The sequence below is a fragment of the Mobula hypostoma genome, chromosome 11 (assembly GCF_963921235.1).
Source record: "Mobula hypostoma chromosome 11, sMobHyp1.1, whole genome shotgun sequence".
Classification (NCBI taxonomy): domain Eukaryota; kingdom Metazoa; phylum Chordata; class Chondrichthyes; order Myliobatiformes; family Myliobatidae; genus Mobula; species Mobula hypostoma.
In genome coordinates this window covers 34207096-34220676 of record NC_086107.1, presented here as the reverse complement: position 1 = coordinate 34220676, position 13581 = coordinate 34207096, and the positions used below count along the sequence as shown (strand labels likewise).

General features: G+C 39.3%; 1 protein-coding gene across 2 annotated transcripts; it reads left to right on the top strand.

Annotated features, from left to right (window-relative positions):
- Positions 1 to 515: 515 nt before the first annotated feature.
- LOC134354258 (prestin-like) lies at positions 516 to 10767 on the top strand. 2 transcript variants are annotated; one of them, XM_063063161.1, is made up of 3 exons: positions 516 to 628; positions 6164 to 6257; positions 6439 to 10767. In XM_063063161.1, the coding sequence occupies exon 3, from the start codon at positions 6536 to 6538 to the stop codon at positions 8876 to 8878; it is 2343 nt and encodes a 780-aa protein (XP_062919231.1). In that variant the 5' UTR covers positions 516 to 628; positions 6164 to 6257; positions 6439 to 6535; the 3' UTR covers positions 8879 to 10767. The 2 variants fall into 2 exon arrangements, with proteins under 2 accessions (XP_062919231.1, XP_062919232.1); XM_063063162.1 differs by lacking the exon at positions 516 to 628 and having other exon boundaries at positions 6147 to 6257.
- Positions 10768 to 13581: the final 2814 nt, after the last annotated feature.

The window sequence follows — 13581 nt, the reverse complement described above, 5'->3', positions numbered from 1 at the left end:
CCACTGCTGCTGACTTAAGGGTTACTTTCACAGGCTGCTCAGTCCCACGAGGGCAGCTACCACCTGCTGCCAATAGGAAAGCAAACTCAATGCCCATCTGAAATTAGCTGCTAAAAAAATGAATAGTAAATGGGGAATGCAAAAAGGACTATAATTTCAATTTGCTGTTCTGTAAAGGAATTTTGTTGTGCATTTTAATTTAAATAACTCAAAAAACAGAATGCCTAATGCAAACATTAAACAATACGTTCAAACCTTTAAATGACCAATGAACAGGATAAATAGAGAAATGGCATCATTTTGTAAATTCTAAATTATATTAATTTTATTTCTACAATCAATGGGTAAAATCTTTGTAGAATTTTGGCAGTGGACATTCGATAAGTTCCCAGCCATAAAGGCCAATACTATCTTAATACAAACGTTTGTAGATTGAGTTACTATATATCATATCTATTTTTGGCAAGGATTCTCATGGTCTCCATGCTAGTCCTTATTTGGGACACCTAGTTTGGACTTCACAGCCATGTTACAAAGGCTTACTTCAACTCTCTCTATGTTAGCACGAGCACCAGTACAGTTATGCTGATGAGCCAAAACAACAGCACAAAGAAGCCTAAAGAAATAGGTAAGTGCAGAAATAAAGGAATAATGCTTTAATGATTTTGTTCACAGTGGTGACAAGAGTGGAGCTTTAACATTTGCTGAATGCTTCAACTGATTTAAGCGTGGCCATGTAGCAGGAATGGTGCATGAGGTATAAACTCAAGTCTGGGAAATCCTGATCTGTTTATTTTGGATGCCATTGGATAACAAAATTTTTTCTTTTGGACTCAAGTTAACCTCAAACAGATGAAAACCTAATGACAATGTCAAAGTTGTTTTCTGACTGCATCATTTGGACCCACATACTGTTTTAGCTGAAGCTTCCAACCAATGCCAGCCATACCGGTCAAACACGCGAGATTCTGCAGATCGGAAATCTTGAGCAGCACACTCACAATGCTGGAGAAACTCAGCAAGTCAGGCAGCATCTGTGATGGGGAAAAAAAACACCTGACATTTCAGGTTGGGACCCTTCAGTAAAAGCTGGCGGTGGGTAGGATTGCAGCCAAAAGAACTTTAATTTTGTTTTCTTTTACTATTTAAATGTTTTCTATTGGACAGAGAGCAGCTGAATCTTTAATGTTTCCTTGCCTAGACTTGCCCTGTACTTTAATTGCCTTAATACTTCATCTGATCAACTGATCCGATTTCTGGCACATTGCCCCATCCCGTGAGTTTCTAAAAAAGCCTGCTCCTGTTGTAATTAGAACTATAGAATTGCCACAGCACAGTGGAGGCCTACCAACTCCAGCCTTTTATTACTGTGCAATAATCGACCCAGTCCCCTGCTCTTTGCCTTACCTCTGAAAAACATACTCTCTTAAGGGCTTGCCCAATTTCCTTCCAAAAGCCTTGATTGTCTTTGTACTGATATCTTATCTGGTGAGTTCCAGCTCAAAATCTTTCTTCACTTCCCTTTTGCTCCTGAGAATGAATCCAGAAACATTGGCAATCCAGAGATTTAGAAGAGGTATAGTGCTTTAAATACTGTTGGGGAGGGGGACTGCCCTAGCAGAGGAAAGCCACAGTGGTCATTTCTTTGGCACTGAGTCTGGCTCTGCGGCCCAGAAGGAAGGGGGGGAAGAAGAGGCGAGCTCTGGTGATAAGGGATTTATTTGGTTAAGGGAACAGACAGGAGGTTCTGTGGATGAGAATGAAATTCCTAAATGGTATGTTACCTCCCAGGTGCCATGGTCAGGGACATCTCAGGTTGAGTCTACAACATTTTTAAGTGGAAGGGTGAGCAGCCAGAGGCCATGGTCCTCGTTGAAAACAATGACAAGGATAGGAAGGGTGATGAGGTCCTGAAAAGTGAGGCCTGGGAGTTAGCTGCTAAGTTAAAGGAGAGGACCTCCAGGGTTGTGATCTCAGCATTGCTACTCATACCATGTGCTAGTGAGGCCAGAAGTAGGAAGGTCATGCAGTTTAACATGTGCCTAAGGAGATGGTGCAGGAGGGAAGGCTTCAGGTTTATGCATCCATGGGGTCTCTTCCAGGGAAGGTGGGACTTGTGTAGAAGTGATGGTTTGCTCCTGAACTGGAGTGGGACTAATATCCCTGCCAGGAGGTTTTCTAGTGCCTCTAGGGCTGCACGGGGGGGGGGGGGGCGCAAACTAGAGTTACATGGGGATGGTAACCTGAGTGCTAGAGGAAACAGTGGAGTAGTTGTGGGCAAAGACGTTGCTAAGCCTACATGCAAATTTAGGAATCAAAAGATTGAGCATGGTGGGACCAGTGTGCTGAGTTGTCTATATTTCAATGCAAGGAGTATTGTAGAAAAGGCAGATGAGCTTAGGGCATGGATCAGCACGTGGAATTATGACATTGTAGCCATTAGACAGACTTAGTCACAATGTTTTAGGGTTCCATTGTTTTAGACATGATAGAATGGGAGAGATTTAAGGGCATTACTAGTCATGGATAATGTCACAATATTGCTTGGACAGGACAGGATGGAGAGCTCGTCTACTGAGGCTATATGGGTGGAACTGAGGAATAAGAAAGGGATGACCACATGAATGGGATTATATTATAGACCACCCAACAGTCAGTGGGATTTAGAGGAGCAAATATGTAGAGAGATTACAGGCTGTTGTAAGAAACATAAGATGAAGATAGAAGGTGATTTTAACTTTCCCCATATTGACTGGGGCTCTCATACTGTAAAAAGGCTGAATGGGATCGAGCTTGTCAAATGTGTTCAGGAAAGTTTCCTTATTCAATAGACAGAGGTTCCAACTAGGGAAAGTGCAATACTAGATCACCTATTAGGGAGAGAGACAGGGCAGGTGACCGACATTCGTGCAGGGGAACACTTTTCATCTAGTGATTATAATGCCATTAGTTTCAAGATAATTATGGAGAAAGATTGGTCTGATCCTCAAGTTAAGATTCTAAACTGGTGAACGGCCATTTTTGATGGTATTAGAAAGGATCTGGCAAGGGTGGACTGGGGCAGGTTGTTTTCTGGCAAAGGTGTACTTTGCAAGTGTGAGGCCTTCAAAAGTAAAATTTTGAGAGTACCGAGTTTGTATGCTCCTGTCAGGATAAAAGGCAAGACTAACAAGTTTAGGGAACCTTGGTTATCGAGAGATATTGAGATTCTGTTTAAGGAAAAGTAGGAGGTGTGCAGCAGGTATAGGCAGTTAGGAGCAAATGAGGTACTTGAGGAGTATAAGAAATACAAGAGAATACTTAAGAAGAAATTCAGGAGGGCTAAAGGAAGACATAAATTACCTCAAGCAAACAAAGTGAAGGAAAATCCTAAGAGCTTCCACAAATATATTGAGCAAAAGGATAGTAAGGGACAAAATTGGTCCTCTGGAAGATCAGAGTGGTAATCTATGTGTGGAACTGAAAGAGATGGGAGATCTTAAATGGATCTTTTACATCTGTGTTTGCTTGGGAGATAGATGCAGAGTCTGCTGAAGTGAGGCAAAGCACCAGTAAGATCATGGACCACATACAGATTATAGAGGAGGAGGTATTTGCTGTCTTAAAGCAAATTAGTATACTGTAGATAAATACCCAGGGCTGACATGGTGTTCCCTCGGACCCTGTAGGGGGCTAATGCAGAAACTGCAATGGCCTTAGCAGAGGTATTTAAACATCCTTCACCAAGGTGATGGAGGATTGAAGGACAGCAAATCTTGTTCCATTGTTTAAGAAGGGCTCAAAGAATAAGCGAGGTAATTATAGACTGGTGAGCCTGATATCAGTAGAGGTTAAGTTATTGGAAGGTGTTTTAAAGGACTGAATATATAAGTATTTAGATAGACAGGGACTGATTAGGAATAGTCAAGATGGCTTTGTGTGTGGTAGGTCATATCCAACTAATCTTGTAGAGTTTTTCAAGGAAGTTACCAGGAAGTCAAGACAGTGGATGTTGTCTACATGGATGAGGTCCTACATGAAAAGTTGGTTAAGAAGATTTATTTGCTTGCCATTCAAGATGAGGTAGTAAATTGGATTGGAGGTTGGCTTCACAGAAGAAGCCAGAGAGTGGTAGTAGGTGGTTGCCTCCCTGACGGGAGGCCTACTGTAGGGATTGGTGCTGGGTCCATTGTTGGTTGTTATCTATATCAACGACCTGGATGGTAATATGGTAAACTGGATAACGAAATTTGCAATGAGTCCAAGGTTGGGATAACGAGGAAAACTAGCAAAGCTTGTAGTGGGATCTGAAGCAGCTGGAAAAGTGAGCTGAAACAATGGCAGATGTGATTTAATGCAGAGGGAACTTATTCTCTCAGAGAGTGGTGAGAGTGTGGAATGAGCTGCTAATGGAAGTGGTAGATGTGGGTTCAATTTCAACATTTAAGACAAATTTGGGTAGGTATATGGATGGGAGGGGTATGGACAGCTATAGTCTGGGTACAGATCGAATGCAACTAAGCAGATTAATAGTTCTGCATGGACTAGAAGGGGTAAAGGGTCTGTTTCTGTGCTGTAGTTTACTATGATTCTATGACTAAGTCCAGGTTCAACTTCTAGAAGGCTATGGAGAACATGAAGAGGTAATTCCAGACGAAACTGGGGACACAAATAAATGCTCAACGGCTGTGGCAGGGTTTGCCTGCTGTCACCTCCTACAAGGTGAAAGCCAATAACATACGCAGCAATGATGCATCTCCAGCTGATGAGTTTAACGCCTTTTATACACACTTTGAGAGGAGGAATTACGACACTCGTGCTTTCGTCCTCACAGTATCTGATGATGCTGTGATCGCAGACTTGAGGTTGACATCAGAACATCATTCAGGAGGGTGAACCCTCACAAGCATCAGGCTCTGATTGCATACCTGGTCCAGTGCTAAAAACCTATGCTGACCAGCTGCTGGAGAGTTCAGGGACATCTTCAGCCTCTCACTAGTGCAGTCCGAGGTTCCATTTGCCTTAAGGTATTATCAACTATACCAGGGCCCAAGAAGAGCCGGGTGACCTGCTTCAATGATTACCATCCAGAAACGGTTATCAATGATCATAATGAAGTTCTTCGAGAGGTTGGTAGTAGTTCGAATCAACTTCTGCCTTGGTAAGGACCTGACCCACTTTGTTTCACCTTTCATCGCAATAGGTCTACAGCTGATGCTGTCTTTTTGGCTCTGGACACCTAGAACATGTATGTCAAGCTATTGTTTATTGACTACAGTGTGGTGTACAATACACAGTACTGGATGAACTATTTCTTCCTGCTGGATACTGTAAAGACTAAGATCTTTTTTTCTTCAATTCCACTCATGAAAACTGCTGAGTTTTCCCTCGTCTTGACATCCCCGAGTCTGAAGCAGCCATTCACAGCTTTGGTGTCACATGTAATAGAGAGATGAGCTTCCGATCATATATCCATACACATCACTAACTCGAGCTACTTGCAACATAGTAAGATTCTTGGTTCAGCCCCAACCTCAGCTCAATCACTGTTGATGCACTCATTCATGCCTTTGATAACCCCAGCCAAATCTCTTCCAATTCACCCTGCAGTCTGTACAGAGAGAAACGGATTTAACATTCCATATTGATGACCTTTCACCTATCCACAGATGCTGCTTGCTTTTAACTGAAAATTTTCACATCAGCAGTTTTTAAAATTTTTTCCTTCTTGACTGGCCTCCTTGTTTCCTTCCTTTACCATCATCACTGTATTTTCAGACTTACATTGGCTCCTGGTTAAGCAATAACAATTTTTAAATTCTCATCCTTATTTTGCACATTCCTATCTCTGTACAGAAGTAGAAAGGGGCAAGATTTTCCCCTTCCTATACCAAAAAGGTCCAAGATACAGTACCTCTAATTTCAGAACCTTGAGCATCAAAAATAGTTACTCCTCCAACAGCAATCGTGCCTTCTATTGCAAAACTGCTGGCATAAAAAAATCGAATTTTATGTGTATCCCATACAAATATGTCAAAATATAATGTCTTTTTTATTTTTAAAAAGCTTACTTGTGATATTTAAGACTTTTCTGCAATCATATATGAGTATGACATTTATTGATTGACTTGTAAATTAAAATTTGTGCTTTCTCCTTCTGGGTTTTTGGCTGATTTTGTGGAAGGTGAAGGATGAGAGAGATCCTGTTGAACTGACATCTGATAATGACCAACATTGAAAAATTAAGTCCATGCCAGAGGGATGACTGGACCATTGAGGTAATGTATTTTTTCATACCTCTGATTTGGTTTTAATGCTGTCTACCAATTCCAGGCAAATAGCTTGGGAAGTTGAAGAGTACTGAGAATTGCTTGCTGAAATTATTGGATTGAGTAACAAAGTCACACTAAAATGAGCAGAAGTATGATTGATTTATTTGTAATTTTCTTTTCTTTGTAGGTATTTGAAAAGGGAAAACATATATGAGAAATATTCAATGGAGAGAATGGTGAACATGATGTGAAGAAGGGAAGGGGCGACCGGAGAGCTGAAGAACATGCTTGGAAGTTCAGAATCCTTTTGGTCCAGTGACAGAAATGCTGACGCGTCTGGTTCAACCATCCCTCTGGTCAGAACCGACAGAAACTACTCTTTTGCTGCAAAGACACCACATAGAGTTTCATATACTGGTGACATTCCTTATTTTCATCGCATAGATCACTATAATGCAGAAAAATTGTGCGAATATGAGAGAAAAGCATCTGAATTAACATTACCTGTTTCATACAATTTAAAGAAATTATTACAGCGAGTTTTTCCTTTTTTTAGATGGTTTCCTGCTTATCAAATAAAAACATGGATTATAGGAGATCTACTGTCTGGAATTAATGTGGGTCTACTCACAATTCCTCTGTCGCTTGCTTTTGCAGTATGTGCTGGAGAGCCAGCTGTTAATGGACTCTATACGAGTTTTGTTACCACCATCTTATATTGTCTTCTTGGCACAACTCAACATCTGTCCTATGGAACATCTGCAATCACCGCTCTTCTCATTGCCAAGAGCACAAGCCATACTGAAGCTCAAGAACCTGTTTCTGACAGCGACTGTTCTCCAAAATGTTCAAGAGAACTGCATTTGGTTACACTCACTTGTCTTTCTGGAGTTATTTTAATTTTGATGGGAATTTGTCGCCTCAGTTTCCTAAGGACTTATATCTCCAAGCCTGTTATGCTTGGCTTCAGAGCTGGAACAGCTTTGCACTTATTAATCATCTTCCTTACTGTATTACTTGGTATTGATGGGCCATTTCATCATGGTCCATTAACACTCGTTTATACCTTCAAAGACATAATTGCAAATGCAAGTAAGATAAACATTGCCTCAGTGATTACAGGTTTGACAACTTTGGCGTTTCTGACACCTTTTAAAGTAATAAACTACATCTATAGTAAGCATCTTATACCTGTAGAGTTTATTGCAATAGTTATTTCTATGTTTTTGACATTCTGGTTGGAACTAGAGCACAGCTATAATATCAGACTGATAAATAATTACCCATTTACTTTGCCGCAACCCACCCTTCCTTCTTTCTCCTCAATATCCAGTGTTGCAGTAGATGCTGTTGCCATCTCACTTGTAACCTTTGCGGTTAGCATCTCGTTAGGGAGTGAAAATTCCAAAAAGCACAACCGAAGTTATCATCCGCACCAGGAGACCATTGTGCTGGGGGTCTGTGATCTGTTGCTATCATTTCTGGGTACTTTTGCTGCGTGTGGGGTTTGGGAACAAACCGTGGTACAGGAAAAAGCCTGTGGTCAGACGCAAGCTGCAGGGTTGGTAGCAGCTGCTCTGAGTCTTATAGCTCTGCTTTGTGCAGGATCACTGCTTCCATTAGTGCCAAAAGCAGTCCTTGCTGCCATTGTGATTTCAAATCTGGGATGGTACTTCAAGTTTTTCTGGAAATACCGGTTAGCATGTAAGAAGCGCAAATACGAGTTTGTGGTTGGAATGGTAACATTTTTGGCTGTTTGTCTTTTAGGCGTAGACATTGGTTTAGGAGTAGGCATAATTTTTTCCATTTTGCTCACTCTAAACAGACTACAAACACCTTCTATTGCCATTTTGGGTCATATTCCCAATACAGAAAACTATGTAGATTTGTCCATGGAGAGAACTGCCAAAGAAATAGTTGGCATTAAAATTATAAAAATATTTGATTCTATTTATTATGGGAATGTCGATTATTTATTGTCCTGTTTGAAAGTTAAGGTGAATCGTCACCTTTGGTATGGAGGAAATTCAGGAAGCAATAATGAATTATACAGTGTGGAAGATAAATATCATATGTTGATAGAATCGACACAGTTCCTTTCAATGGATGAAAGTGCTTTGATGCGAATCAATCGTACTGCATCATATAGGCGTAGAATATCCAAACAAACTGCAGTTGTTCATACTGTTATTTTGGACTGCAGGTCAGTTAGCTTTATGGATGATGAAGGGACTAACGCATTAATTTATCTATTTAAGAAATATCAGAGTGTGGGCATTGGCTTTATTCTTGCTGGCTGTTCAGGTGGAGTTTTAAAGACTATACAACAACTCGGTTATTTCAAATCAACAAACCAGAGCTTCACCTTCAGCAGTGTCCACGACGCTGTACTATTCGCCCTGCAACAAGCAGCAGAGAGAAACCAGAGTCTCCGAGGATCCAAGTGCATTCTTGAGACAGACGATGAAAGGGTAACCGAATGCGACTCCACTGAAATTAAGATGGATGCAAATAACGGCATAAATGAAGACTTTAGGCCAAAGGAGCGAGGAGAGGATATTTCCGATCAAAGGACAGGTATTAAATCAACAAATCTGAGGATTATTGAATATGAGTCAGCCTTATAAAGAGATTTCCCTGTACACTTCAAACAATCATAGAAGTCATGATCCGCACCTGACACCGTATTTCTTTTTTATGTTTATTTTTCTGACAAATAATAGTTATAATAACGATTTTTCAACATTAACATCCATGGAGAGAAAACACATCAATTAAAATGGGGAAAAAAGCATGAAGAAATTTATTCATCTATTCAGCATCGATAGTTGTACGGACTTGCTTTGCATTTTGATGTTTGTAACTGCCAGTTCATGTGGTTCACTTCCAGTTTGTCTTTGATACATAGCTGATGCTTCAGAAACAGAGATATCATGTTTAGGGGTCAGCAGTCATAACATGATATGAATTTTCACATTTTCATCTTGCAAGCATATGGGTGGATATGCCCCTATCACGATAACTTAGTAATTTAAGAAATCATACGTTTGAACTCACACTGCATTGGAACAACTGTTGAAACATGTGCAGCTTTTGGCTGTTACACTGTTTTGAAAAGTGACAGGATATACATATAATATTTAATTATTTTGAAAGATTATTTGGATTTATTTTTGACATGGCTGCTTATCTGCAGCCATTATATAGAAATCTTAAAAACCAACAACCCAAACCTCTTCTATCTCATATACAGAGAGCCAATTGATTTAACTACTTTTGTTTTTATTTTGCAATTTTACTTAGAAATATAATTATATCTGTGCTCTTAAATTTGTTAATTGTTCAATTTTTTATATCCTTATAAATAATGTTAATTTAATAAATTGCATGCAGATTACACATTGTTGAAACTACGACATAAAATCATTTTTTTATCTGGGACTATATATGTAAATTTGTGTTTCTATTACTCGTGAGCTATTAAACACTGTGATTGAAATTGCTACCCATCTTTATAAAGCAGAACACAGAATGTAATGAATTTTGTTTCAATCAGGATTTTGGATAGAGGGGCAATACATTAAAATTGTTGAAAGAAAAAGTAATATCATCAAATTCACAACAACCAAATTATAGTGATAGATTAAATCACTAGATAGGTGTTTACTTAATAAAATTAGCAATAACCAACAAAATATCAACAAAACCACTGATTAAACCTGTCAAATGGTCACAAAAAGTTGCTGTCGAGTTGAGTTCTCCAGGGCAGTTGGCAATGAGAGAAGCGAGTATGGTTTGGATTGGATTGGGTGCAGCATGCGATAATGCTGCATTAGTTCTAATGCCAAGAAACAGAGTAAACCTGAAGTCAATTGAAATTGGGGAAATATTTCCAGTGGGTGGAATAAAAACAGGATGTGGCAGAAATACTCAGCAGGGCAGATACATCTGTAAAGTAGTAAAATCAGTCACTAGTTACAATTGAAGGAATGCGTTTACTGATGTTGAATACCAATTGTCTTCAGTCCTGGTGTTCCTTTATGTAATGTCACATATCTGGGAATTCTTGGAATTTGACAAGCACCTAGGAATGATAAGTGATCTGAATACTTATAAAGAAGGTCAACCACTATGCTGAACTAGATGGTTCACTCTTACAGAGGTGAATCCTGGGAGAAATTAGGTAGAAATCTATTTACCAATATAATTATCATATATTTACTGCCAGAATCTCTCTGATCTGTCTGTTTTGTATAGTCTGTAATTATTTATTATTTGATCTCTTCTCTTCATCTTGTTTTTGTCTATTTAGGGTACAGATTTTACTCCCGTTTCAGCTCTTGCAAACTCATTCCCCTTCCTTGCTTCAGCATATGACCTTTAGGATGATACACGTATTCTGATTCCATTCTATGTGTTGTGTGTTATGATGTCTGTAATACTTTTATGCAGCTGTCTCCATATTGACAAAAAAGTTGAATACATTTATTTTGACATTTATATTCATATTTTTGACTGTAAGACCAAAATATATCCAATTCTCATTCAATAAAAAGTTTGTCCCTTAACTCTTTCTCTCCTTTTACAACAGCAGATTAGAGAATGAATGGAACATTTCATTTTCTTTGCCTCTAGAGTAGTTATCTTCCAAGAAGAAAAAAAATTATATTATAGGACTCATCATCAAAATAGAAATTAATATGATGAAATATCACAGATTTATTCAAAAATACTTTCTGTTATTGAATTAGCATCCTTCCCCCACTATAGACCTACATCTCCTTCCCTGCTTGTTTAAATTACTGTCATTCTCCATGAAGAAGAATGAGTATTGTCAACTCAGTCTGGAAATGTACTTGTCCAGATTGTGACTGTGAAAACATCCATGTTCCACTATCCAGGGAAACTAAACTGGGGAAATTCTGAGAACCAGATGGGAATTTCCAGAAATCCGTGTAGTTTCAAAGCTACCTTTACAGATACTAGGTGCTCAATTACAAACTTGTGTACGTATTGGAATTAAAATTTGGTATTTTTGGTTATGTACAGATACAATGTGGAACAGGCCCTTCTGTTCCAACAAGACACACTTATTTAACACTAGCCCAATTCTAGGACAATTTACAATGACCAATTAACCTGCTACGTCTGTGGACTGTAGAAGGAAACCAGATCACCCAGAGGAAATGCACATGGCCAAGGGGAGAATGTGCAAATTCCTTACAGGTGACGATGGAATTGAACACTGAACTCCAATGCTCTGAGCTATAATAGCATTGCATTAACCACAACGCTACTGTGTATGCATCTGGATCAGTAATCCAAGCCTCTGGATGCAGATCCAGGAGCTATACCATGCTGCAAAACCCATACAATGCATTCCTGGTCATACTCAACTATCTTCATAGTTACTTCTGCTTGTTTTGGCCATCACCATAAAATTTTGGCCATTGGTTTCTGACCACTCCACCCTCACCACTCACCACCACTGGAAACAATGTCTTCACATTTATATTATCAAAACCCATTGCTAATTTTGAATGACAACAAACTTTCTTTGAAAACATAAGAGGTGCTGGAAATCTTGAGCAACACACACAATATGTTGGAAGAACTCAGCAAGTCAGGCAGCATCTATGGAGGGGAAAATAGATGACGTTTCAGGCCGAGTGCCTTTCAGTTCTCAGGATACTAGATTCTTTAGTATAACTAATTGCTCACTCTTTGTACCACTCCAGTAAAGCTCTTCTGTAGCCTTGTAAAAGTTTTGACATTCTGTCTAAAGTGTGGTAATAGGAAATGAATATTATTCCACCTTCAGTTATAGAGATCTAGTACAAAAACTTTTGCTGATTGTGTCTCGCTGTCTCCATTAATAAACGTTAGCAACCATACAACAAAACATTTAACAGCAATGCATATTTTCCCAGTAGTTTTGGGGCTGCTTGCCATACAGGCTCTGGCCTATATTGTAATTTACTTTGTGTCCTGTTAGCATATCATTAAAAACTGATTTTAGCAATTTTCCAACAACAGACATTAGTCTAAGTTGTCTGTTTCCTCCTTCTCATTCCTTTCTTCAATGTGTTGCTAACTACCTTCCAATCCACTGAAATTCATCAAGAATACAGCAAATTTTCGGACATTACTGCTTATGCATTCCTATCACTTAGCTGAGATGTGAGCCAGCTGAAGTAAGAGACTTAGTCCTGCTAATCACGCGAAGCATAGGGCCAAGTTCAAGAGTGCTTTCATCAGTCTAATGCAAAACCAATGCTTGCTATTCGTTTCCTTACATGATACTATTTTTCATGGGTTTATAATCAATCCATTGAGCAAACTAACCACTATATTGACTCCAGGTTCAAAAGGATTAAAACAAGGTAAACTATGCACACTCATTCCGACAACAGATGGTCTTCTGGAAATTAATGCATAGCTGAAATTTTAACTCCACCAAAACTTTCAGAGAAGCTGCTCCAATTTCACTTCCATGTGAAAGCCCATTCTCAAAATGAACTAATGTTTGAGTTAACTTTGTGTCCACCTTTTTTTTTTAAGTATTTGCTTTGGTCAATCATCTTCTGACCGAAGATTTTACCCCGTGTTTCCAGCCTTTGCAGCTTGTTCTCTAGTATACTTATCAAAAGGGACAGTTAAACAAAATTTGATTGTGCGTGACATCCGGCAAAAAAAAAATCGGTCTCCAGCTTTACCGCTCTTGTCATTTAATGGCAATCTGATCCAATTCTTGCAGATTGTATTGGATTGATAACACCATATTGAAACAAAAAGTTTTAAGAGGCTTTAATCCCCCAGTGCACAACTTTCAGGCACAGTATTTAGCTTTGCTGAATGTGGAACTTGCAATACATTGTTGAATGTGGAACTTGCAACCTCACCAGCCAGCATGGGGTAGTGATAATCGGTTAAGGGATTGATGCATTCTGAAAACCACTGCTCCTGAGGTGAAGAATGAATGAACTCAAGAAAGGAACGGGTCCTCCACCGTCAGCTGGAGCTTTGAGGGCACAGTATGTCAGCGATACGCCATCGACCAAGTTGCATTCGTAGCCAAGCAACATGCTGCCATGACTTGTAGATGCAAAATATACGCAGCCCTCCCATCTGCTGAAAAACACAAGGCAGGGGAATTTTTCCTGTAAAGTTTAATGGTGGTTGGCAGAACAATATTAGGTGCATTATCGCCACCTACTGAGTTGAAGTGTGGACTACATCAGAAAGTACATCCCTGTGAAATTCCCCCACCTCAAAATAGCTCAAATATAATCAAGAAGTCTAATGCTTTTCAGAAAGTCAAATGCACACT

Coding starts and splice junctions, on each gene's coding strand:
- LOC134354258 (XM_063063161.1), top strand. CDS start 6,536: ATGCTTGGAAGTTCAGAATCCTTTTGGTCCAGTGACAGAAATGCTGAC.